Source organism: Carettochelys insculpta, chromosome 1 (assembly GCF_033958435.1).
Source record: "Carettochelys insculpta isolate YL-2023 chromosome 1, ASM3395843v1, whole genome shotgun sequence".
In the NCBI taxonomy this organism is placed as follows: domain Eukaryota; kingdom Metazoa; phylum Chordata; order Testudines; family Carettochelyidae; genus Carettochelys; species Carettochelys insculpta.
The window spans coordinates 181,743,469-181,770,194 of record NC_134137.1 but is presented as its reverse complement, the minus strand read 5'-3'; the positions used below and the strand labels follow the sequence as shown (position 1 = coordinate 181,770,194).

General features: G+C 41.5%; 1 protein-coding gene across 2 annotated transcripts in view; it reads right to left on the bottom strand.

Moving 5' to 3' along the window:
- The window catches only part of SCAF4 (SR-related CTD associated factor 4), a 66,149-nt gene extending 40,493 nt beyond the window's left edge, over window positions 1-25,656 (bottom strand). The window contains exons 1-8 of one of the 2 annotated variants that reach the window (XM_074997053.1): window positions 25,421-25,656; window positions 9,828-9,911; window positions 9,185-9,229; window positions 7,570-7,731; window positions 6,662-6,797; window positions 3,162-3,301; window positions 1,191-1,367; window positions 185-285 (exon numbers count right to left, since the gene is read on the bottom strand). In XM_074997053.1, the coding sequence (XP_074853154.1) occupies window positions 185-285; window positions 1,191-1,367; window positions 3,162-3,301; window positions 6,662-6,797; window positions 7,570-7,731; window positions 9,185-9,229; window positions 9,828-9,911; window positions 25,421-25,450 (875 nt within the window). In that variant the 5' untranslated portion in view covers window positions 25,451-25,656. The remainder of the gene's footprint in view (window positions 1-184; window positions 286-1,190; window positions 1,368-3,161; window positions 3,302-6,661; window positions 6,798-7,569; window positions 7,732-9,184; window positions 9,230-9,827; window positions 9,912-25,420) is intronic. The other variant, XM_074997062.1, reaches the window with a different exon arrangement.
- Between the last annotated feature and the right edge of the window lie 1,070 nt (window positions 25,657-26,726).

Below are 26,726 nucleotides of genomic sequence, written 5' to 3'. Positions count from 1 at the left end.
TCTTGCACCTCTAACTAGATGAGCTGTTAAATTGCATACAGAACAGATTCTTCACCCTTTTCTGTGACATGCCAAACAAAAATGTAGTCCAACAATTATCTAAACTTAAAGAGTTTTAAGTGCAGCTTTCTTGTATCCATATGAGTCTTGTTAGTTTGATTTTACTACACATCACAAAACTTACAATGGTGGTTGAGAAATGGAAGGAGACGGACTTGAATCCTCTTTCTTTGATTCTTCCACTGCTTCTGGCTCATCATCATAGTCAAATCGATCTAGCAGCTTCTGAAAGAAGTTATACTGAGCCAACTCCATTTTCCTCCATATTTTATATAGAACAACTGAAATAATTTCTACAGGTTGCACCTCCCTGGTCCAGCACCTTCAAGACCTGAGTCACTGGTTGCAGCTGTCCTCTGGCTGCGGCTCCCCACTACGGGCTCCCCAGCCTACCAGCTGCAATTTGCCAGAGGACACAGGCTGCCAGAGCACGCAGGCACCGCAACCACAGCTCTGCACGAAGCTGCCTAGCACTCCAGCCCTGCATGGCTGTTGAGACCCAGCTCTGGTTTGCCCTCCTGCTCAGCTCTCTGGTCCAGAAGCATTCCTGGTCCTGATGGACCAGGGATGCTGCCAGACCAGGAAGTGCCAGTTTTAGGAGGTGCAACCTTAATAAAGGACATGCATGTCTCAATACATTTTCAGCAACTCTGGAAACTAAAAGCAAAAAATTATGTTTAGTCAAGAAGCAAAGAAAAATAAGGTTTACTTAAAGGATTAGATATAACTGTTCAAAACCAGATTTATTCAATTTTTGAAAAACAAACAGACTGTCTTAAATACAGGAAAAGAAGAAAACCAGCCAATGATTTGGAAGTCATGGTATTGGAGGGAGTTCTGATTTTTTTGTTCTAGTGATTGGAAGTTTTGGGTTGGATTCACACCTCCTCCTGACACAAAACATTCCCTGAAATATTTCAAAGCTCAAGGTAAAGTCCATTTGGATCCAACAACCAGAGATTTTCAGAGAATCAACAGTTCTGGGGCCATGCACAGACACACAGCAAAACTGTGGCTCTGCACTTACAACACCTCAAAAGTGAAATTAAAAATTCCTATATATTCATCTATCGTTAGAGTTACCATGTTAAAATAATCCTTCTGAATGTAAAGGGAAATAAAGGACGTACCTTATCAAAAGAAGTTTTTTGCTCAGGTGGTTGGAAAGCAGCTTTTTGTTCTGGTGGTTGTGTTGTTGTAGTTTTCAACTGAGCAGTAATAGCCTGAACCTGAGCCATCACAGTATTATCTATCACTGGAGATTGGGGTTTTGGAGGCTGCTGAAAAGTCTGAAGAATCTGCTGAAGCTTAACAGAACAGATATCAAATGAATTTTTTAATTTGAAAAATATTTTTAAACTCTTATTAACCAAATTAAGTTACACAAGATGTGTGAGAAAGGAGATCAGTTTTAGGAGGAGGAGAACATACTTGTGGGTGGTTATAACAGTCATTTGTTTACTCTTGATGATTAGATGGGCACCAGCAATGGATTTGTCGCATGGGAAGTCACAAGGAAGCAGAAGGAGATTCAAAAAAAAAAAAAAAAAAAACAAAGCAGCAGAAATGTACCACTTTAAAAGACTAACAAAATGGTTTATTTGGTAATGAGCTTTCGTGGGAGAGCCACTTTATCAGATCAATTTCATTTTCAATACAGACTGACATTTACAGAGGACCAAAAAAGCAATAAAAACTGACAAATCAAATAGGACTGAGGGAAGGGAATGAGAGGTGGGGGGATGTTAATTGTCCTGTCTGAGATAACTACAAGCATCAAAGGAAGAGAAGCAGTCCTTGTAATGCATGAGGTAATTGAGGTGTCTATACCACATGTTAATGTGTCAATTTGTATCTAACTCACAAATCTCTCTCTCTAAATCTGTTGTTAAATTCTTTGTGTTCCAGGACACAAATTCTCAAGTCTTTAACAGACTGGTCCACTCCACTGAAGTGCTCACTGACAGGTTTATGTGCATTGAGCTTCTTGATGTCTGCTTTGTGTCCATTTATTCTCTGGAGAAGGTTTTGCCCAGTCTGTCCAATATACATAGTATCAGGGCACTGTTGGCACACTGTTGTCTTTTTGAGATTCAAAAAGACACTCTTGATATCTGTGGCCTTGCTCGTCCTCCCCTGAGGCAACTAATTACGTTCCTCCTAAAAGGACAGCTTCTCCCTCCAACCCCACCAGTTTAGTTTTTTCCACTCTATCTCCCTCAAAATTAGTAAGACAGGACAAAGAGAACAATGCCCTACTCACAATTTATCTATTTTATCTTAACAGAAATTTATCTGAAAGCCATATAGAAATATGCACATTTGTCAGTCATGACAAATATGAGAGACCAGTAAGAACACAGCGAGTACTTCTGTAAATCAAGGCTTGAAGTTCTGTTTGATGTAATTCAGAGAAGGATTTACAAACTGAGCAATTCAGTCAAAAGCAAAAATCCAATGGAGAAAGGCGGTCTCTATAGTAAAGGAAATACGGTGCCATCAAGAAAAAGTTAACCTGATTTTCCAAAGCATCTTTGTCTAAAAAGATATCAGCATTAAGAATGGAAGAATGCTGGAAATGAATTCTTAGAGCTTGTTTTGAATATAAAATTTAATTTAATAATCTAAGTACAGCAACTTTTTATGATCCACGGTCATCTTCTAGTACTTCGGTAGCAAGGGAACATGGAGTGATCCTGCTCGCTCTGCAAATGTTTGATGAAGGGTGCTAAACAAAATACAGCAAAGTGTAAGGGTTGTGGATAGTAAGTTCAATACACTTTTCATTATTGATGTCATGAGTCAGCTATACGTTCATCATTTAACTGTATGGATGGTTTTAACAGTTAAAGTTATTAGGGATCAGTGAATTTCCACAAAAATATTGGCATTATTGGATGTTTTATACATAAACACCACTGAATGCTATAATAAGGTACATGAACTCTTATATTCCGTATTTTATAGGTTTTATTTAAAAGAGGGGATGGGAATTGTACAGTATTGTTATTGAATTTGTATCAAGTTTTGTAGAAGCAACTGCTTTAACTAAGGTGATTTGTGTGGAAATTACAGTTACAACTGAAATACGGGTAGCTTACCTGTTGTCCTTGCGTTGTCTGAAATAACTGAGCTACAGCAGCAAAGGCATCTGAACTAGGCAACTGGGACACAGTAGGTACCGAATTAGCAGTGACTTGCGTGGGCTCAGATACAACCTTTGCTGGAGGGGGTGGTGAACCTGAAAGAGAATTACAACTTTGAAAACCAATCAACTACAGTTTAAGATATTAACTGTCCACATTTGTTATCCTACCTTCCAATGAAGAGGTAATTCATGTTGCACATTTACCCATCCCCTTCAAAATAATTCCTGATATCATTAAATTCAAACAAATCAATCCTTTTATATTCTGGTTTCTATCACTGTGAACCAGCTCTGACAACATGCTCTAACATTCCTTTAGCTACCACATTTACTACCCAGAACTACATGCTCTGTATTCAATAACTGAAAATGAACAGTGGACCTCCTAGAAGGTAGTACAATGAGTGAAAATTTGATGGAATGAGCATTTTTGGAAAAGCTGAAAATGCAAGTTTGCCCACTGAAAAAGCACCCAACATTTCATATTAATATACTTATAAAAATCACATCCATTTGCGAAATACAAGTTTTAACTTAAATAATTTTCATTCAATAAATTATTTTAGCTTTGTATGCAATGGTTTATTTATGGTGAATCAATATACCTTTCATGAATCATCCAAGAAAGAGACACACAAGAACTATTACAAGATCTGTTATGATTATCAGCCATTTGTTCAAGTGATTAGTTTCTTTCAAAATCTCATTTTATCTATTTCTTATGAGCAACTCTTTTTCTCGTATATATTAAGGATGTTAACAGTTGGCCATTTAACCAGTGAGCCACACCCTAAACAGATGAGACGTACTAGTTACAGTTAACGAGTGGGGGGTTCCTCAAGCCCAGCCCATGGCGCACAGAGAAGCCCACCCACACCAGCCCCAGCTGGCTGCAGTGTAGTAGATGACTTATGTTGGTGCAAAAAATGTTGTAATATAGAAATGTTGTAACCCTGTCCATGCCCCCTCCATTCACTCAATTAACCAGTTAAACTCAATATTTAACAAGTTAACAATTAAATGTTATTTTACATCCCCAGTACATATTTCTTACACAGATGCAGAACCAGCAGCAGTAGAAGTCAAACTTCTCATACAGAAGATTAAGTTCTCTAATTCAAAAATTTTATTACTATTTTTAGGAAAGGACACAAGTTCACTTAGGTTTATTAAACCTCTTGTGATCAGTTAAATATATTTTAATATGTGCATAGGAATTAAGACAGTTTTCTGCAAAAGCTGTGTTTAGGATTTTAGTTGTTTTAGTGCTGTCCTTGGCACTTAAGTATCCCAAAAAAAAAAAAAAAAGGTGAGAATTCTAGTACAATAGGGTCGCAATATTCACAAGGGTTCAGCGTTGAGAACCCTCAAAGAATGCTGAATTTTGCAAATATCTGAACACACTGCATGGGTGGCTAACGCTCCGCACAGGCAACTACAATGCCTGATGCTGCATGGGAGGCTACAGTGCCTTACGCCATGCAGCAGCAATCCCAGTGCTGCGTGGGCAGCTAAGAGCGTCTCACACCGCACGGCAACTACAGTGCCGCATGCCTCACGACGGCAACAGTAGCGCTGCCTGGACAGCTACTGTGTTTCACACTGCGTGGGTAGCTACAATGCCTCCTGCCATGCAGCAGCAAGAGCAGTGCTGCACAGGTAGCTATTGTGCCTCATGCCGCCTAGAAGCAACAGCGCAGGGGACAATGAGCCACTCGGAAATAACTGAATTTGCGAATGTTGCCACATTGCTGTATATTCTTGGATTATGGTGCAACACAAAATTAAATACAGTAAAGATATTTCCATACCAACTGTAAGTGGAAAAAATGACACAAATATACCTGCTTTGTAATATCTGAGACACAAGGCTCCTGTGGTAATCTTTTATTGGAGCAACTTCTATAGATGAGAAGCTTTCAGACTTATGGAGAGCTCTTCTTCAGGTCTGGAAAACTTACTAAAGCCTTGTCTATACAACAACGTTTCTTGCATCAATCTAAGTCACCTACTACATTGACGTAATAACTCCAGCTCCATGAGAGCCATAGCACTTAGGCTGATGTAGTCAGGACATTGTAATGTCTCTGCAGTGCTATGACTGAGCTGGATAGTATTCCATATAATGCATTAATAGAAGTCTTTACTGCAAGGCTAAATTATTTCTTCTCTTATACTTGTGCAAGCCTGCAAACATCAATACGATTACAACACTAACTCAAGAGATAGGCACTGGGTCTGTTAGTTACCACTTGTAGTTGAGGAAAAGAAAAAAAATACAAACCACTTGGTGCATCTCACAGGCTATGTCTAGATTGAAGAGATCTGTCAGCAAAAGATATGCCAATTCTGCAATGCATTTGCATATCTCCTGCAGACAGTTCTATCAGGAGAGGCTCTCTTGACATTTGCCACATCCACACAGGGTCAAATATTGGGAAAACCCCTTCTGTCAACACATCCCTTCTTCCTCATGCAACAAAGGTAACTGGGATCTTGGCAGAAGGCTACTAGAGCAGCAGACTTCTGTTGGAAGTGCCTGCAAACTAGATATAGTCACAGTGAGGTTTTGCAAGGTTGTGAGTTAGTAGACACAGCAAGTGATGTCTATGAGATCTGCTTTGTTTGTTTAGGAAAAGTGATAATAGGTGCCACGTCTTCCTAAATATCTTATGAGTTGACACCATATCTCACCTGTACAAGGTTTAAACCATGTACAATATTGCATAATTATTCAAAACCAGCCCTATATTTATATACAAGAACTGGAATGAGACGGAAGGAACAAGTAAGAACTGGTTATTCAGGATGATGGAGATGTGTGTTACAAATGGTGGAAGGAGACAGTACAGAGAAGACTGAGAAGGGGAATCAGAGCGTGGAGAACAGGTAGGGTATTACATAATTATTTTCCTTTCATTTTATGGCTTGCACCAAAGTGTTGTCAGTCAAAATAACCTCACCTCAACATTTTTCTGTTACACAAATACTAGCGACTAATGATATGATTTGCAGATGATAATCTTATTTACTTTATGACATATTTCTCCATTTTGAGATATTTCATACTTCACTGAGCCAGATGGAAATTACACCTCTAGAAGTAAAAAAAGTCTCTCAGATACAACAAAAAAAAAAATTAAGAAGGAAGTTATTTTGGTGGGAACATTACTATCAATACCTAGTAGGTCTATACACACTTAGTTGTATGGAAAAACCCAAAGACTTATTAGGTCATATTTGAATTGTATATGTATATGTATAAAAATACAAACACCAACTTTTATTCAGAAGTTCAGACTGTTCTAAATAATTTTTGTAGTAAAGTGAATTTTCAAGCATGCTAATAAATTTGGTTTATGAAATATGAAGTACCTTTACCTTAGCGTACCCAATAGTAATAAAAACTTGGTTCCATAACTGTTAATTTACAATTTGTACCAACATCCTTACCTTCATTATTTGTAGCATTTTCTGCCATGGGGACTGCACTACTAGCTCCTGCTGCCATATCCAGGAGCGGCTGAATGATCTCTATTTTAAACACTCCATTTTTCTGCCAAAGGTTCAAGACACGAACTATCTTACTCTGTTCAAACAACAGAAAGTATTAATAGAGAACAAAAAGTATTCTTAATGCATAAGCCTAAATTTAGTTCTGTACATAAAAAGGGATGAGTGTTTCAGTGGTCTTGAAGGAGCATGCTCAAGTTTCAGACAAAGCTTGATCCCTTGTTGCACGGGTTACCAGGATCCACAGCAATGAACTCTTTTTTTTGTGTGTTTTTGGATACAGAAAACCAGCCTGTAGCACACTCCTCTGGCAAACCAAAAGAATAGCAATAATAGACGATTAAGAGTTGCATCCAGTCATACAGCTGGTCAGGTGAATCATGCGGCCTTTGGAAGAATCCCAAAAGGAAAAGGTAAAGAGTCAATAAACAGGTGACACTATAAAAATGAAAAAGTGAAGCGGGAAAATCTGACAAAAAAGGGTGTGAAAGTGGAAAAAAATGCTAGAACAAAGTTCTGAGGGGGGAAAAAGGTAAAAATATCTGCATTTCCTTCAGCTACCAATCCAGTTAATTCCAACAAGTCCCTCCTGAGAAGGATCCCTGAAAAGGAAATAGTTCTGGTATGGTCTCAAAGTGGACAAAGGCATGAATATAAAGAACAGAGAATAAATTAAAGAATTTTCATCATCAGGACCTCCACTGCAGTATTACTTCTAATATTGCCAGTATGCACACAAATATGACCATGGAGTTGCAGACAATGTAGATTGCCACTAAATTAGATTTCACATAAGCAGGAACACAAATATTCAGTAGTGCACAGCATTCAAGAAGTTTCAGCAATACCTTGTCTTCCGATGGACAGAGATATAAATACTGGAATGTGGCAGTTATATTTTTAGAGAATCTTGGCCCAAAGACATCTTTGTCTGTTCCAAACTGGTGACGAGACTGACGAACAATAGAGTCAATAACATATAATCCAGGGACTTTATATTCCGGTTTGCACTGAAAAGACAGATAGTTCCCAATTACTGCAGAGTACCATACACAGTACTGACAGAGTAATCCTTTTATACCCCAATTGGTTTTGGAATGTCTACAAACACCCCGCAACGTGTACTTGACATTTTCCTGCAGGCCCCAATAGAAAACTGGAATTCTACTATTAGCACTTCTCTTTTTGGCTGCACAAGCAGTTATGTCTAACACTACCTACTCCAACAGTAAAACATGCTAGTGATGAGTACCTCTAAAATATTTATCTTTGAGAAAGATTGGCATGGTGATACAATTTAAAATTGAATAAAAGCACTTACATGAAGCAAATACTTAAAATGTGATTAATCAAGAACAACAGCTGCATACGACTTGCAAGCAACTGAAAGGCAACATTCAGGGAGAAAAAGTCAACTGAAGCAAGCCTATTTATACACATAATGCAGCACTTTGTTTCTTCTATTCAAATCAATTTTATATTAATTTAGGGAGGACCATGTGGAGAGTGAAATGGATTAAGATAATGCATGAGATACTGATCTTAATGATGCAAAAATGCGTTCTGTTTTATATAATAAAGTTGGAATAACTTGGAGAAAATAAGACCACAAACAGTAGGTACTGTGAAATGCAAACTGTTTAAATGAGCAAAAGCAGAAATCCAGATGATATCCATATATTACATGAACATTGTGTTCTCTAATGTTTCTTTAACTAAAATTGACAGGGGAGGAGAAGATATTCTGGGACCCAGGACACAGAGGAAAGATGTTTGTGTGCCTTTATGTAGCATATACTCACTGTCTCCTTTGCCTCCTTAAGAAGCAGGGTTTGGCACCTGTATATAACTTCTCTTACTTTCCAATATAGACAACCACTATCGCATCAAGCTAGTTCTCGCTGACTTTTCAGTCTCCCTCCATTAACCTGGCATTAATTGGATGCTTGAGAAGTTTAAACTTCTGATGCTGCCCTTTTTCATTTAGCATATACTTCTATTTCTTCCTGTTTGTCTAAAGGAATCTAACTGAAGCTGCCTGTTGGTCTACTTTTGTGGATGGGGATGTATTTAACTTATTTTTCTAAATTCCAGACACCAAGGTATGTAACAAATTCTCTGGAAACAGCAATCATAACATTGATAAGTAAAGAGAAAATTAATTTAGAAAATTAGTGTTTGAAATGCAGATTTCTATCTTTAAGTCTCAATTTCTGTGATTTTACAATTACACTTTTTGCAAGCTCCAGCTGCTGTGTAAAACAAACAATTGGCTACGTGCAAATTGCTGTCAAACACACAAAGGGGGGGAAAAACCCACAATAAAAGTTTTGCTGATATTTTTAGTACAGTAACCAACCTTCAGTAATACCTGTCGCATTATATTACTAATTAAAAAAAACTGTGGATTTTTAAGTGCCCAGTATTCCACAAAGTAATTATAAATACTATAAAAGCACCTACCTTTTTGATAAACTTCTCTACTATCTGGACTACATGCTTGTAGAGCTGAAAAAGAAGTATAATCTATTTAATCTGATTCAGAGTGATATATGATTTCAGAGGTGTTGAAGTTCTTTTTACATATTAACAATTAGGAAAACAAATATGTTTTAGTCACTACTACAGATATATTCTAGGCACCACTAGTGTGATGAATTTTGTCACAAACATTCCTTTAGAAGTTTGCATGAAGAAAACCAACCTTACCATTGGAAGCATCTCACATATAAATGACGTCACAGAAGTACTGCCTACAGTTACTTTTTCTCTTAAAGAATGTTAAATTTGATGCAATGCAATGTAGTTACATGCTATCACATTTTATCAGATAGAAGTCATAAGATGACTGTAAATCACAGCAAAAGAAAGTGAAATTTTCTTAAAAGCAAATTGGTGTTGGTTTTGCAGAGATACTGGCAGCATAACTCAAGACAAAGAATTTTCATCTGTTTTCCTTTGGAAAACACACTAAAAATAAAATCTTTACCAAGCTATAAAATTTAAAAATAATGTAAAATATATGCATTTTTAGAAATTAAGTAAAATTTAAAAATAAAGCTCCCATTATAGTCTGAATTTGTGCTCTATATTGATTTTTCTTTACCTTAATAGCTTTAATGGCAGCTTTAGTAATGAGAATCATCTTTGCTCGGGAGATAGGAGGTTTCATCTCCATGAGTGAGAAAAGCTAAACAGAGAAAACAAACATTAAAACAAATTCTCAAGACAAGCAAATCATCCCAAAAGTTAACGCAGGTTCTTTCCAACTGTCATGCAATCAAGCTTGTTTTATAATAAGGCCTAAAAATCAACAGATTAGATACTTCAGAATGTAAATCGTGGACTCTAAAGCCACTACCCCAAGTTGTAAAAAAATCAAACATCTTTTTGTTGGTGCTGTTTTTTAATGTCCCATCCATGAGTTTAGCAGCAGTTGTGAGAAGATTTCATCTACGTCTGACTTACCAGTTATGAAACTGGGTACCCATTAGTTCATTAATTCCCAAACATTAAACCATTTCAGGGAAACACTCTAAAAACAAGAGAACTAACTGAGTCTCATCAGTTAATCTTGCATTTTACAATTCTACACAGCTCTGTGGTGTCCCAAGTGGTTTTCCTGTGAGTGCAAGCTTTTCACTATTGAGACCATCACAAACCAATTCCACCTCTGGATCACCCTGCTACATACATACAAAGCAGCATACATGATAAATACTTCTGTTTAACATTTCTGTGATAATAAGGGTGAAATACTACCACAGAAACAAACTGCATCAATTGCTTTGGAAATTTTCATATATTGAACTACTCCTCATGCTAATATTACTCAAAGGGGAAATCATATTTTTAAGTTCCTCAGAAATCAGAGCCAAGATTTTCAAAACTAACTAGTGACTTTGGATGACCAATGTGAGGCACACTACAAGAGCCTGATGATCTAATTTCTCCAAATATAATCTAAGCCCAAACTTCTGTTGCAACCATTAACACTACCATTCAAGGAAAAACAAGGCTTGACTGTTAAATTTCTTTAAAAACCTACTTTAAAATTAATTATCAACTAACAGGTTTGTAAAGTCTAAGAAAATTCATTAGTACTCGAAATCATCTGGAAATTTGGGGAAGACACACTGTATTCCCTATGTGTAATAAAGCAGAGATTAAAATTGCTACACAAACAAAAATCTACATAACATTCAAATGTGGATCCACAGCTCACATCTCTAAAACTTAACGGCATTCAATATAGGAAAGGTTATGAAGTTAATGTAACCATTTTCTCTTAGTGTCAAGGTATTTAACATATAGATGCACAGTACTCTACCACAGTACTCTTCCTCTTCAAGGCCAAGAACATTACGCAAAAAAGCAGTGTAGTATTAAGAGATTAAGGCTGGGTCTACACTACAAATTTACATCAGCAAGATAATTATATTGGGAGACATGAACTGCAACACAGCTACATCACTAATCCTGGTATACACAGTGCTATTTTGATAGGAGAACATCTACCATTAACTACTGCTGCCTCTCAGAGAATTCAAATATCTATGCCAATGGGAGCAGCTCTCCTTCATTGGCATTGGTAGCATCTTTGATAACTGCTGCAGTTGTGACACTGCATCACTGTAAGCGCAGACAAGCCCTAAGTGACTTGAACAAAACTATAAAAGTAAACAACATACTAAGGAGAGGAAGTTCAAGCATCTGCTCTCCTGTGTTGCTTCGCTACTTCTGTGCCAATTTCTCTCCACCCCAAACACAATCAAATCACAGTAGATTTCTGTCACTGCCCACACAGCAGAACTTGAGCATTCTGGGAAGTCAAGGTTATGCACTCAAGACAGTGAAACCCTAGAGATAACCACTATTCAGGTTAGTAGAAACAGGTACAGAAGAAAGGGGCAATGCAACCCACAGCTGCTTCACACCAGAACTAAACTGTACTGTTTCACATGGGCAAATTCAAGGCACAGTAAACCCTCAAGTCATGCGGTTCCTGCAACCGCCGCATAACTCTATTTTTTTCATAAGTCAGTGGGGAGATGGGAACCACGCTGCCGCCTGGTTACTGGCTCCCCTGGGCTTGCAGGAACCTGTCTCCCAGAGTGGGGAAGAGCCCTGAACCAGGGGGCAGCCTGGTTCTCACCCCCTACCACTTGTGGGACCTGGGAAACTAACCAGCCATGGTCAGTTTCCTGGCTTTGCAAGGGGAAGGGAGCCAGGCCCTGGGGGAACAGCAGTTATTCCAGGAATGTAATAGAAAAGAACAGGGAACTCAGGGAGTGAAGAAGGCAGCCATGGACCCAGGAACCAAACCTGAAGGTCAGGAGACTGCTTCCATAAACCGACATAAGACAAGAGCCAGAGAAAGATCTAATGAGCAGGCTAGCACCCACCAGGTGGGAAATGGGAAGCAAGTTATGAGGTAGGAGCTGGTAGCGTGGGGGCCATTATCTAAGGAGCTTGAGAAGCAGAAGTCGGGGCCTGGTAAAACAATCCAAGAGAAAAAGAAATGAACAAGGGCCTTGAAGACAACAGGGCTGGGCAGAGGAATTAAGAATACTGCCTCTGTTGTTACAGATAGCACTTCCTGAGCACAGCCTGAACAGAGTGAAAGCAATGAGGACAGTACAAGAAGTATTCCCAAAAGGGATTTTGAAAGTGCAGGTTGAATCTCTCTAGTCTGGCAACATCTGTAATCTGGCATGACCAGATGACCACGTGTCATGTTAACTAGATGACCACTTACCATGCATGTGCCCAAGTTTTCCTGTGGTCCCATAAAGTTTGTTTATAGAGACCATGCTGGCTCTCAGTGTTCTGCGCTGCTGTTTAGCTGTAATTTACTCCTAAAAATCTTTTAAGAGTCCAGTAAGCAGTGGAGGTGTGGGTAATGTGCTAGACACTACTGACCTCTCGTGGTCTAGCAAATTCTCTGGTTTGGCACCGGTCATGTCTCAAAGGTGCTGGACAAGAATCGTTCAACCTGTACATACATGGGGAAACTGGAGGTGGGCATGTATGGGTCACATTTAAATGCAAGACTAAATTAATGAAGTCAAACTATATTGTTTAATTTCTAAAAAGCTGCACTGAATTTGTAACTATCCCTTGCAATGGGACAAACAAAACTCCATTTACTTTCTGAATAATCTTATCATACCCCATTAAAGTAAAGATGGTGACGTGCAATTTTAGAATTAATTGCAATTGCTAAACAGAGGAAGTTAAATAAAAATGTGGTAAAACTATGCTTTGAAGGAAAAAAGCAAACTGTGTGTGTTTAGCAACATTGTTAGTACTCCTTTCAATTTGTTTTGGTGTAAAATTTCACTTTTACAACAGGAATGTGTTATGGTAAGGGTCCTTGCCTTTTCCATATACTGAATCCAAATGAGGGTATGTGCAGAAAAGCTGTATCATCACAAAACCAGTAGAGAAGAGCATCATTTCAATAAAATTTCCTAGAAGACATATCAAATTTCTCAAGTTGACAAGTGTCTTAAAACTTCAACTTAATCAGTTTAAGAAACAGCACTTGGATAACCATGTAAAAACCCCAGGCTTTATATTATGGCAATATATATTAGATGTAATTAGCCAAAAAGATGCTAATTTAAAATTTTAGAACGCATTTTGAATTGACTCTCACAACAGGGGTTTTCCCCTACAATTCTCCCTCCCAGGAAATTAGACCAAAACCAGTTGATTTTTTTCTCCTTCCTCACTCAGCACTGTTGCCAAGCATAAGGGGATCACACCTGAGGTTCTGTAGTTGTTTCTCAACCCCCCTACTGATCTTGTAAACTAGTGGTCATCAACTAGTAGATGAGGATTGTCTGCCCCCCCCCCGACTGCCATGCGCAGGGGCTTCTCCAGCCCTGCGGGGCCTTTAACTGACAGAGGCACTCCAGCCAGAATGGAACGGGACTGGGAGCGCTGCAAGCGGGGCTCTCACAGCCTGCCGTACTCCCAGGCCCTCCATTTAACCAGTTAACTAAGTAAATGGGACTTTACATCCCTCCTCTCAAGTGCCACACTTCAGCTGCCCCTTTTCCCCACTGCCATGCTGCTCCTACCCTCGGCCTTGGATCAGCCCCCTGCCTGCAGCCCCCTGCTTGCTGTGCACGGCAGGGGAGGGAGAGGAAGATATATCCTCCCCCACATCCCTGTACCCCATATTCACAGAGCACAGAAGGGACATGACAGGGCTCAGGATACAGGGAGCTTGCTGGCTGCTTCTAGGAACAGTGCAGGGCCAGAGCAGAGGTGAGCCTACCTTGGGCTCCACTGCACCACTGCTGAAGGTAAGTGGCGCCCAGTCAGAACCCACATCCCAACCCCCTGTCCCAGTCCTGAACCATCTCCTGCACTCAAACTGTTTGCCCCCCAAGCTGCCTGCCCTAAGCCCTCAGGACCCAATCTCCCTCCAAAAGTCTGCACCCTGAATCTGCTCCTGCACCCCAACTCCCTGCCCTAGGTTCAGCCAAGAGCCCCTCCCACACTTTGAACACCTTAGCCTGGGACCAGAACCTGCAGCACCCACCACCCATGCACTCAAACCCCCGTCCCAGAATGATGAAAGTGAGCGACAATGGGGGTGAGAGCCTCAAAGAAGGAGTGGAAAGGAGGCACAACAAAGATGTTTGGGTTTGAGATAGAACCTGGATTGCCCTTGAATCCAAAAAGTGATCTTGAGCTTAAAAAAGGTCGGGTCTGTCAGACTAAAGAAATGAGAAGTGGAGACAAACTCCTTCTAAACATATTCCATTTCTTCCCTTCTCCTTGTGGTTGCTTAGAATCACAGATCCTCAGTCTGACAAATCAAGTTGAGGCAGTGGGGAGGGAACTGAGTACTGTCCCCCGCACCACAAAAACAGTCATCCCAGTCACCTAGGATGTTGATGGGAAATGAGTTACAAGATAAAAAGACATAAAATGAAACAATTTTATTTTACAAGGGATACTGTCAGCCTGAAGTCCACAGGGGGCTGAGGTTTTATATACACTTGCTCCTGAGTTCTGCTGATTTTATTTTTAAAATATAAATATATATACTTTTAAAGATTTTTCTCTTTTTTCCTGTGGGGGCATTTTGCACAATAGGGAAAACTGACTATATACAAATGCTGTCAAATACATGAAATAAGAAGCGGAACGTTTCTCTAACCTTTCACTTACCAGTTAATGTTGATACTAGTAACAAGAACAGGACGACGCTGTGATGTTTATCTTGTACACGCTTACAAATACTATCCCCAAATTAGAGTTTTAAAAGGAAATTCCAAAACTTTTGTAAATTTGAGAGTCAGGTGCAGTAAGAGTAATAGCAAGCATGAGAGCCTTTTACAGACAAGTGAAATTAAAGCCCTGCTTTTCTTTTTCGCTATTTCTGCAACCTACTGTAGTAAAATGAAAGCAGTGTTAAATCGCGTACTAACCATAAGCCTGCTGAATATAGAGTACTTAAATTCATACGCAATCCTGTGTACTTAAAAACTGTTAGCAAATACAGTGTTGAGTAAAATATTCACAAATTAGATGCTCAGAAAACAGACGGAAAAAAGTTACCACCTCATTTTCCAGGCTAAAAGATACAACTAAACAATGAAGAGTAACCAAATTATGGACATCACTGGATTTTAATAGGTAATGCCAAACAGGCAACAGTCACATTGACTGACTTGCAAATATAAATATGTACAAAATAAGGCCTGGAATAATCTTGTGGTGGCAGGAGGATGTATTAAATAACCTACCAAGTTTTTCCTAACTCAGCACAAAAGCTCTCCAGGCTCACATCCAACGCTTGAAAAGGAACCAACAAATTTTCTCTAGCAGCAAAGTATACAAGATTTGAATTAATTTCATTCTGTAATTTATTTTGAGATTGTATATTTGGAAGCAGCTGAGGAGATGTGCTGTGAGACAAATGATGATTTTTTTTTTTTTTTTAAACCCATGATCTGATCTTAGAGCTCCAAGGAAAAAGTCCATCCCTGTGCATAGCAGATGCCAAGAAGAGCATGAAATTTAAGAATTCTGTCAGCTTCTCTCTGCTACTGAATACACTAAGTTTACACTGTAATTAGACCTTGTCTACACTGCACTTTTGCTGGCAAAAAGCAGCTTTTGTTGAAAAAAATAGCGGAGATACACATGCTGCAATGTCACTTTTGGTAATAAAACTCTTCAGCTTTGACAATAAAATGAAACTAGACACAAAGATGTTTGCAGCAAAGTTAAAGTGACAAATTCGTCAGTGTAGAGACTGCCATTGTTGATATAACTGCCTTCTCCAGCATCTCACAACGCCTGCCATGACAGCTCTGTTCACTGTTTTCTCAGCTGACATGCACACCTCCCCTTGCAAAGTTTGGGAAGCTTTGCTATTCCTCCACACAGGAGCTCACGGAGAAGCTAAGGAGACGGTTGAATAACTATGAGCTAAATCAGATCTATTAATGTGGAATGTTGTTCTCACTAGCAGGTAGGCAACAGGCTGCTTGCTGAAGGGAGGGAAGGTGGATAGACTGCTCACGCTGCTGTCTTTAAATTCAGACAGAATATTGATACACTCTCCGCCAACACACATAGGCTGTGTCTACGCTTGCACTCCTCTTTTGAAAGAGGCATGCCAATGAGGGAAATCGAAAATGCAAATGAGATACCGACTTACATATCTGCCACCTCATTTGCATATTCTTATTTCGAAAGAAGAAAACCAGTGTAGGCACTGCTCTTTCGAAAGTAAACCTCATCTTCGAAAGAATCCTTCTTCCCCCCTTTTTTTTATAGGAAAGAAGGATTCTTTTGAAGATGGGGTTTACTTTCAAAAGAGCAGCGTCTACATTGATTTTCTTCTTTCAAAAGAAGCTCTTTCAAAATAATATGCAAATGAGGCACAAGATATGTAAATCTGCTCCTCATTTGCATTTCCAATTCCCCCCATTTGCATGCCTCTTTTGAAAGAGGAATGCAAGTGTGGACACAGCCACGTGGTTTGTCTCTCCCCTGCACACATACACTCCATTGTCACATATTTCTCTCGTGAACCCCACCAGAAAATCAGGGGCCAATCTAGTAGGATGCTCATGGAGCCATACAATTGAAAAAACTGCATTATGTGATGCCCCATAAAGCATCACAACCTCTTCCAAAAGCACATGGCCAGTTGTACAGTATGCATGCAACCCACAATGCACTTTTCTTTGCGATGATGTAAGAGCTGCCAGTGTAGATGAGCTCTACCAGCATAAGGAGCATAGTGCTGACATACAACAGTTTGATTAAACCAGTGTGACTTCTGTTGACAACTTCGCAGCATGGAAAAGGCCTTAAACAACAGCAGTTGGCCACCACTAGAAATATGATATTGTCTTTGAATCCTCTACCTCCAACTTCATTATTCACTACTGGCTACTAAATCTTCCTTTGTCTAGGACCAAGAATACACAGTCGGACATAAGTATCTTCACCAGATTATCAAAGAATACTGAGTGACTAAGTTTTCTAATAAACATGTGGAAGAAAATTTCCCTAAAAAAAGGTTTCCTACAGTCCACGTGTACTGCCACTTACCCAAAAGATCCAAATCACCTTCTCTAGCACAAAGAAGTTTAATTTTAAAGCAACTGATCAAGGAAGGAGAACAAAGATGATTTTGGAAGTGTTTTTCTCCCACAGATAAGTACACATCAACCACAACCTGCTATCAAAGGGTAAGGAAACGGAGAACAATTCCAGAAATGACAGTTAACATTTTAACATTCTGACAATGGAGAGAGAGAGAGAGAATAATATTTAATAACCCATATAAAGTTAGGACAAAGAACAGTGGTAAACACAAAGTTTTAATACTGAAGTTTTCAGAGACAAGAAAAACATATTTTGGGATGGGCATGATCTTTAAAACAAAGTATTACCACACACACCCCCCTTTGTATTTTGAAAAACAAACAACAAATGTGAGGAATAATTATACATTTTGCAATTCTATCAAAACAGAACCCTATTCAGGTACAGTAGCTTCAACCAGCATTCAACATCATTTATAAACATGAAGCTGTGAAGGTTTGGGCAAACTGCTTTAAGGAGCTCAAACCACTGACGAGGCCAGCGTCTGACGTCAAATCTTCAAATTTCAAATTAAAGATGAAATTCCTCACATTAACATCAGTTACTTAATCAGACACTAAAGTAGGGATGTTAAAATGGTTAACCAGTTTTAAATTAGGGCCTGTCACCTGGCCCAGCCACAGGGTCCCACCGCCTGTTCACTGCCCCTCCAAGACCAGGGCTGCTCCAGACTGACACAGTAAAGGCCAGCTAACCAGACCCATTAACATTCATACATTAAAGCAGAGCAAGCCATGTTCCTTACTCCCTGAGGATGAATTTGCTGCTGCTGTAATGATCTCAGTACTTAGAGTAAAGCAAATAAAGGACCAAGCTTTATCCAAAATGTTGATGCACTGCAAGTGCCACATCCTTCTAACAGTGCATCTCTCTACTCCTTTTCTTCCCATGCACCTTCCCCCACTCCCAAACTATCTTCATAGCTGCTGCTTATGTACTCAGAACAACCCTAAAGGATATCTGGAGCACAGCACTGGCTTGATCCAAAGCCATGCCTACGCTTTTCCACGGCATAGATTACAGGGCAAGAATTTCAGCACCCACCTAGCTGCACCTTAACCGCCCTGGGTGGACACTGCTATGGAACATAGCTCACATTAAGATATTCTTTGGGGTACTCTGCAATTCACAAACAGATAGCCTGCACTGAGATGCAATACAAACCCCTAGTCTGTTTCACTTTACTGCCCCTGCAGACCTGGAAAACATTCTTTCTGCCTGGACAAAAAAGCACGAGCTTCAATTGTCTTTTGAACCAAGATGGCGAGGAGAGAAAAACAATGTTCACCTTTCCTCCTACATCACAGACAGGAAACTGTTCCTCTCTAGTGCTTCCATACAATAGCATAAAATAACTAGGCCCGCATCAATTTCCCTAAATCACTACACCAGCTCACTAACTACTAGGCAGGCTCACTCAGAATAAGCTAAATAGGATTGGGGCAGGGGCCAGCAACCTGCAGCTCCAGAGCCACATGTTGCTCTCTTAGGAGTCGCTTACAGCTCCAAGTGCTGCTGCTGCTCACTCCTCTTGTGGCTCCGGAGGCTGCCATCGCTTAAACAAAAAACTAAATTCAGTTGCCCACCGTTAAACCAACTGAATTTAAGTTTTTTTTGTTTCAGAGGTAGCAGCCTCCAGAGCTGCTGAGCAGTCAGCCGTTGCAGGGAGCCAGCCCTGCAAGAGAAAGCTGGCTGGGCAGGGAGCCTCCCCACTCCGGGAAAGTCTAAACTGGCAGGAGAGCTGAGGGAGGGGGCAGCTAAGCCTGCCCCTGCTGGAGCCACACAAGCACGCCAAGGAGGCAGCGGCAGGGAGCAGCAGGGGGGAGGCGGCAGCTGCAGCAGAGCTGTGTGCGCGGAGGCAAGTTGATGCTGGGGACTGGGGGATTGGTTTTGGGCTCAAGGGGGGGTTAAGCCTGGGGATGGGGAGGCGGTTGGGGTTCAGAAGGGTCAAGCTTGGCAATGGAGGGCAGGTTTGCAGGATTGGGGATAAAGCCTGGAGACAGGGGTAACAACTCTGTGTGTGCCCTGTTCCTAAAATAGGAGTAACAAAAAGTACAGTTTGATGTTATTTATTAAGGACTGTCTCGTATTCATTTGCACTGTGGCTCTTGAAGTATGGGTTTTGTAAATGAATTTGAAAAAAATGTCTTCTCGCTATTCCGGCTGCAGACCCCTGGACTGGGAGACCATATCACTGCCAAAAACTTTGTTAACGTGGAAATAAAGTTGCTTCTTGGTGTATTATGTGTTCTCATAATGCCAACTTTGGCAAAAACAAACATCTAAAAACCAGAAAATAAAGAGCCCATGTACTTCAAACAAAATTGGGAAATACAGACTTACAGAACACGCCTACGTAACCTTAAACTTTGCCTTTGAGTGATGCCCCAATATGCCTACAACACATCAATGCATTCTTTTGCACTGTACTGAACACAGATACCGCCATTTGCTGTGCCTTCAGACACAGCCTACCCCACCAACAGAACGAAATAAAATTTATAACCTCTTCACCAATGTTCCCTATCATCTTTTCCATCCATGTGTGGATTTTCTTCTATCCACGTGTGGGATAAATCATTATGTGCGCTGAGGCATATGAGAATTTGCACCATCAGGAGAAACACAAACTAAGCTGTTGGTGCTCTGCGAATCAGCTGGGTAGCACCTGAAACTGAGTGGCTGCATAAGAGCACAGCTTACAGGGAACACTGCTCTTCATCCTTATGCCCAAGATGTCATCTGACACTACATTCATTAAACCCACAGATCACACTCATTTCCCATCAACCTGTGCCCTGCTCAGCTCAACTCTGAAATGAATACTGGATCTCTCGAAGCATACATGCGTATCTTTCCCTTTCACTGACAGCCTTCAAAGTCCTCTCATATCACAATCACAGAGTTCTTCTCAACTGCTCTAACTAATCCTTCCACCATTCAGTCCATTTATACTTCATGCAGCTGAAGTGCATGTGGATAATTCCCAGTACCAAGGGGAGAGTTAAGGTTTTCCAGGGGTATTCCTCACTTCCTGCTTCTCAGAAGGCTGAGTTTGAAATACTTTAAACTTACTGGTTTTCGCATATTTGAGTTTTGCTGAACTTGACCTTCTTGCAAGGCACAATAGGCCACTGCACAATCTTAACACTCTTAGTTTTTCTTTGTCAGCAAATTTCCTAGGTATTTTTAAACAGAAAAATGTGTCATTGGTAGCAGATGTTCATTCAGGCAATTTCAGTTGTCAGGCATACAACAGAGATGCTACTGTGACCAGGTAAGGATAGCATCTAGTTCTTACACGGCACTTATCAGTAATAGCTCAAGATTACTTTATCAAAGAGGGAGACATCATCACCCCTGTTGTACAGATGGGAAAACTTATAAGAGCAATGAAGTAACTTGGCCAACCCCACCTAGCAAGGAAGGATGTTAACCAGCCTTTTCTGGTAAACTCTGGCAGCATCCAGCTACAGAGGGGCTGGCAGGACACCACAGCTGCAGGCAAGGAAATGTGTCCCAATTTAACACAGGTAATTAACTGCTAGTGTTTAACCAGCTAGCCATTTTAACATGGCTATCAGCAGGACAGTGGTAGGACTAGGAAAGTCAAGGTTTTCTGAGTCCCAGATCCCAGTCCCCTCTTTCCTCCATCACACCACACCTCTGATACGTGAGGCCTCAGGTCCCTCCCCCACTCCATTTTGTTATCACATAATGGGAATAATGGTCATATTCCTAGATAATTGGAGTGTATAACTTCTAACACTGAACATTGGAAAGAAGGTTCATGAATTGTATATGTCCCATAAAGTTGAGTTTTATTACACAATGGTTACAGTAACTTTAAGGACCCCCATCATATAGCCCCTCTCACCATTTCCAGTTCACCCTCCCCTTGCCATTCTATGAAGCCAGACATCCACAAAAAATGCTGGTAGAAACTGAATCCTTTAATAAAAAACATTTTTTCAGGGATGCTGTATCTTGGAACCTCTTGCTCCAATGACTTCCTGGGGATGTGAGGGGGGCGTAGTGAACCAAATGGAAGAGCAGGAAAAGTCAGGCAAACACAAGTACATGTGCGGATTTATTAGCACTCAAAAATCATCACAATCTTAACTTTACCAGAGCTGCTCCTCCACTACAATACTGTAGGAAACTGAGCAGCATCTCAAATAGGTGAGCTTCTCCAATCATCTTAGGCTATAGCTATACTAGACATAGAAGTCAACTGCCAATTATGCAATCTTAGCTACAACAATTGTGTCACTAAAATCACTTTATCCACAGTTGATTTCCATGTCTGTCGACACAGCAGAAGTTCAGCTGGTAACAGGTGAGTGACAAGGGCAGAGACTGGGGGGTAGGAGGAAGAGAGAAGTACATTAACGCTGCAAAATGAGATCTACCATTAATGTAAGACTGTTATACTAGATCAAAATTCAATTGTCTAGTTAACTGTCCATGAGTAAAGAAAAGACAGAGATACAGTTGCAGACAAAAGTCCACAAAAGTATCCTCTCTTTTCATTTTGGGACAGGAGAGGTGACAGAGTTAGAGCAGCATATTTATCACTGCCTTGACTCCCAAAAAGTTAGTGATGACACTACTTTATTCTCAACAAAATCATAAAATTACATAGCACAATTATCGTTTTGACGACTCATATTACTTTCATTGGCAAAGTTGAGTACAAATCAAACCTCTCTCATCTGGCACCCTCAGGACCTGACCAGTGCCAGATGAGAGAATTTGCTGGACAACGGGAGGGCAATATTTTCTAGAACATTACTAACACTTCCACCACTTACCGGGTTCTTAGAAGACATTTAGTGGTAAATTACAGCTAAATAATGGCACAGAACACTGAGAACCAGAACTGGTGGCTGTAAATAAATTTTATGGGACCACAGGAAGCTTTGCCACACCTATGATTAATGGACATCTGGCTAACTAAAATCATGCCAGATTACAGAGTTTCCCAGATAAGAGAGAAATGAATTAGAAAAGTTCAACCTGCACAAAAACATAGTCCCCCAGGTCTATACTAAAAGGCGAGGGCAGGACTGCAACATGGCTTCAGTTGTGGAAAAAATACACATCCTTGAGTGAAGTAATTAAGCCAATCTAACCTGTGTAGACAGCATTAAGCCAATGGAACAATTCTTCCATCAATCTAGCTCTGTGGTGTCCAACAAGCTAGCTACAAGCCATGTGGCTATCTGGCTGGTTGAATATAGCTAGCTGGCTTGAACACTAAATATATTTTCAGAAAAATATGGCTAGTTCACTATAGCAGCACACACTACAGTGACTACTACCTCAGAACCAGCTGGACACCATGGATCTAGTCAGCTGGGAAGGTAGATTAACTATAGCAAACAAAAAACACCTCCTGTCTGTGCAGCAATGCCACTGGAGCATTTCTAGTACAGACATAGCTTTAAAACTCTTCTGGTCCCCATTTTTTTGCAATTGCTAAGTCAACTTTTTTTTAATTCAAATGTGAAAGACCAAACCAACATATGACCAAAGTGAACATTGGAAAAGACGTATTACTGTTTTTTTTGACATTGTTGTCAAGGTCATCTTTTCGATATACTAGTTTTCTCAATACACGTATTAGTAACCTTTTGCACTTAAATATTTTACATATTAGCAATACTCACTACTGTATTTAATAATTCAAAACTGTACTTTAATAATGTACATCAAATTCTAATTCACTGTTTCAGCATTACACTGTTCAAAACAGTTACCTCGTGACAAATACACTACCTTACAGGACTACCAAATCTTACCAGTTGACAGCATCTGCTCAAAATTTCAGCAAAAATACAGTAGGCAGAATAACTATTTGTTTAGCAAAAACATGCTTGTTGCTGTAGAAAATTTAGTGTTTTCCCAAATCAGTTTTCAATACCACATACAGAGGAAAGAACTGGGAAGTTCAGAGAAGGCATTAAGAGTTGAGGTTTTTTATATTTAGTTTTCAAATATATAAGCCAATTTCTTGTGAGCATTGCAGTAAAGTCAGGAAACAGTTGCACTCAACAGATGAGTAAATTCAACTGAGCACAAAGTTAAGCAAATTCACAAGTGATTGCAGATTGGAACCAGAGCGAATAAGCCATTTGTGAGAGAAATCATACTAAAATGTCAACTGGACATTTTAATACAATTTAGTCTTCACATGAGTTATCAAATGGAAATTCTGCACAGTTACCGTGGTTTCAAGTACTCTTTTTGATTCTGTACCAGGAAGAAAATACTGAGAGAGTCAGTTATCGTACCTTTACTATATCTTGGGCACCCAGATATGTTAAGACATACCGTTTTGAACACATCAGAATAAAATTACTTAAAACAACAAGTGATATTGATTGTTACCTAAATAAACACTTACTTTAATCATTTCTGTTAGGAAAAGAAAAAAATGTATAGTTGTGTGACTAGTATTTTGTCTAATACCAGTAAAGTTAAGCTGCACAGGGAAGCTATGTAATGAGATGAATGAGGTAGCAAGCACTGTCGGACAAAAAGGCTATTTCTGTTCTATGCAAGATAAGCAGAAAGCACATTGTATGTGTAATTAACTCCACTTATTTAATTTTATGCATTTTTGTTTAACAAACACCACCACTTACCTGAAATGCAGAAATGGGTAGTGTGTCAAAATAAGGAATGGTTAAGATTAAATTTCACAACAAACATTCACTCTTAAATGTGGAGTGATCTGTGTAATTTCAAAAATCTAAAAACCTGATAGACAGAATAGAAAAATCAAAGTATACAGCTGTGATATCCAAACAGTTCTGACTAGTATAGTGAACCAGCCACATTATTCTAAAAATACATGGACTGATCAAGCCAACTAGCCACCCACATTCAATCTGCCAAAGAGCCACACGTGGCTAATGGCTAGCAAGTTGGACACCATGGCTATACAGACAAAATACAAAGTCAACTATTTAGCAGAGAATAAGTAAGTATGTAATTGTGTTCATTGTGATACACTGACAAGCAGATGCAAGGAATGGACTTTACACAGCATGACTTTATCACATGACAGCAGTCTGCCATTTTTTCTGTTTCTGGTCTGTAACCACTCACAACAACCTACCCTTCAAACTGCATTAAACACTCTGGAATAGGCCTTGCAACCCTTACATTTAAGATATGGTTAGATTTCACAGATTACTTGCAACGAACACACACTAAATTGAACATGTTGTGCAGTCCTAAATGATTTCCAAGAGCAACTCATGCAGCAAAACTTTTAAGTTCTCGCCAGCAAGAGTCATTTTAAGTTAGATAGAGAGTAATAAGCTTCAGACATCAGGATCTGACTTTTTTTGATACCCAATTTGGAAAACACAACTGCTGGTTTATTACCGCCTAGTTAGAGAGTTCTCTGATCCGGCAGAGTTGCAACCAGGAGCCAGAAAAAAAAAAAAAAGTGAGGGAAAGGGGAGGGGACAAGGGCCTTCCATGCCTCATGAAAGGAAACTGCTCCCTGCTGCTCCCTACCCGCCACATGCTCCATTGCGGGTCTTGTCGCCTGATCCCTTCCCCTACACTGCCCAGACCCGCACACGGCTACGATCGCGGGCAGCCCCTCCGTTTGCCGCTGACCAGCCCGTGCCATTTGCCGCCCGTTCACGTGTCCGCTTCCTCCCCCAGCCCTGGCCGGGAAGGAGGCGCCTGCGCTGGAAACTACCCGGAGCCCGGCTGCGCTCCGGGGCGGCCTGCGCCGCGAAGGCGGGCGGCGGGGGTATGCTCCGCGTAAGGCGGTGCTAGCGGCTCCTGTGGTGGGGGAGCGCGGGGCCGACCGGCCTCCCTCAAGCCCGGGGCCCGGACAGCTCGGGGCTGAAGGGAGGCCGCGGCCCGAGCGCTTCAATACTTCGGTCTCCGCGGAGGCCTCCACTGGGCTGGGCCGAGCCTCGCCCTGGGGCGAGGCGGGGAGGCCACGATGGCGGCTTCGTGGCCCCCCAGCGCCGATTCCCTGGCGAGCCGGGCCCACCCTCCCCCGCGCTCCCCGGCTCCCACCTCCTGGTTGAAGGCGTTCACGGCCTCCATGTTGGCGGCGCTGGTGCGGGTGCCCGCGGGGGCGGTGGGGGCGGAGGCGGCTCGGTCCCGCTCAGGGGCTCCGCGCTAACATGTCCGTTCGGCGGCGGCGGCAGAGCTCTGCGCGCAGGCGGCGGCGGCAGCGTCTCGCTGGCAGGGCCCAGCACAGACCGTCTCTCCCAGCGGGATGGCGGAGGGAGCCCACGCCGCGCACAGCACCCTGGGATCGCGCAGGCCTCCAGACCCCGCGCCACCCACCGGAGAGAGCGCGCGCGGCGGCGGCGGCGGCAGGGGCTCCACGTGACCTCTCCTCCGCCGCCGCCGCCGCCGCCGCCGCCCCCCCCCCTCTGGTGTTACTGTCCTGGCTGAGCCTCGCGCCATGTCATCAGCGTCCCCGGGAAGGGGGGAGTGAATGGGGATAAAGCTCCCCTCCCCGCAGGGACATTGTCCGTTGGGGCAGAGCCCTGCCCCAGCGAGGGGAGGCGGGCGCCCCACTGCGAGGCCCGGCAGCTGGCTTCGAGCTCCGGAGACTGGTAGCGCCCCGAGGCAGGTGGCAGCCAGCTGCTTGGTGCCAAGGGGTTTTAATGCTTGGGGAAGCTCTGGGCCTGGGCCTGGGCCGGAGGCGCGCAAAGCAATTGCTGAAGGGGCTGTAAGGTGAGCAGTGAGGTAGCCGCGTGTATCTATCAGCACAAAACAGACCAGCGGTCCTGTAGCCCCTTAAATACTAACAGTATGACGTATTAGGAGATGAGCTTTCCTGGGGCAGACCCGCTCCTTGAGCGTGGCCCGTGTCAGCGAGAGAGGTGCACGTTTGGGTTTCCCAAAGGAGGTTGAGAGACCCCTTCTGTAGCTGCCTATTCCTGAGAACTGCCTTGTGAGCAAAAGCTGTATTTCAATAGCGATTTAAATCCAAGGAGACCTTTCAGATTTGGGGCGGGGAGCGGGTCGAATCTGGCCTTTAGGCATGATTGTGGAGACTACTTAAGCACTTGAGGAAACTAGTTTCTTGGCAGATAGCTCCCAGGTGCCCTGAGTCTTCTAATTACACTACAAAAGAAAGACAAATATTGGACCCACTCAGCTGTAATAAAATGCTCTGTCATCTTGGGTCAAGCCATGTAAGGGACACTATTACATTAACATTTTAATATATATATTCTTCCTTTGCTATTAACTGTGAAGAGAGGAGAGAGACTACATAAGAACTGGTTTCTGTCTCGGCAGTGGGGGTCTAATGGGTTACAGCAGGGCGGATACATCTGGGTTCAGAACTTCCATGTAGGAACAT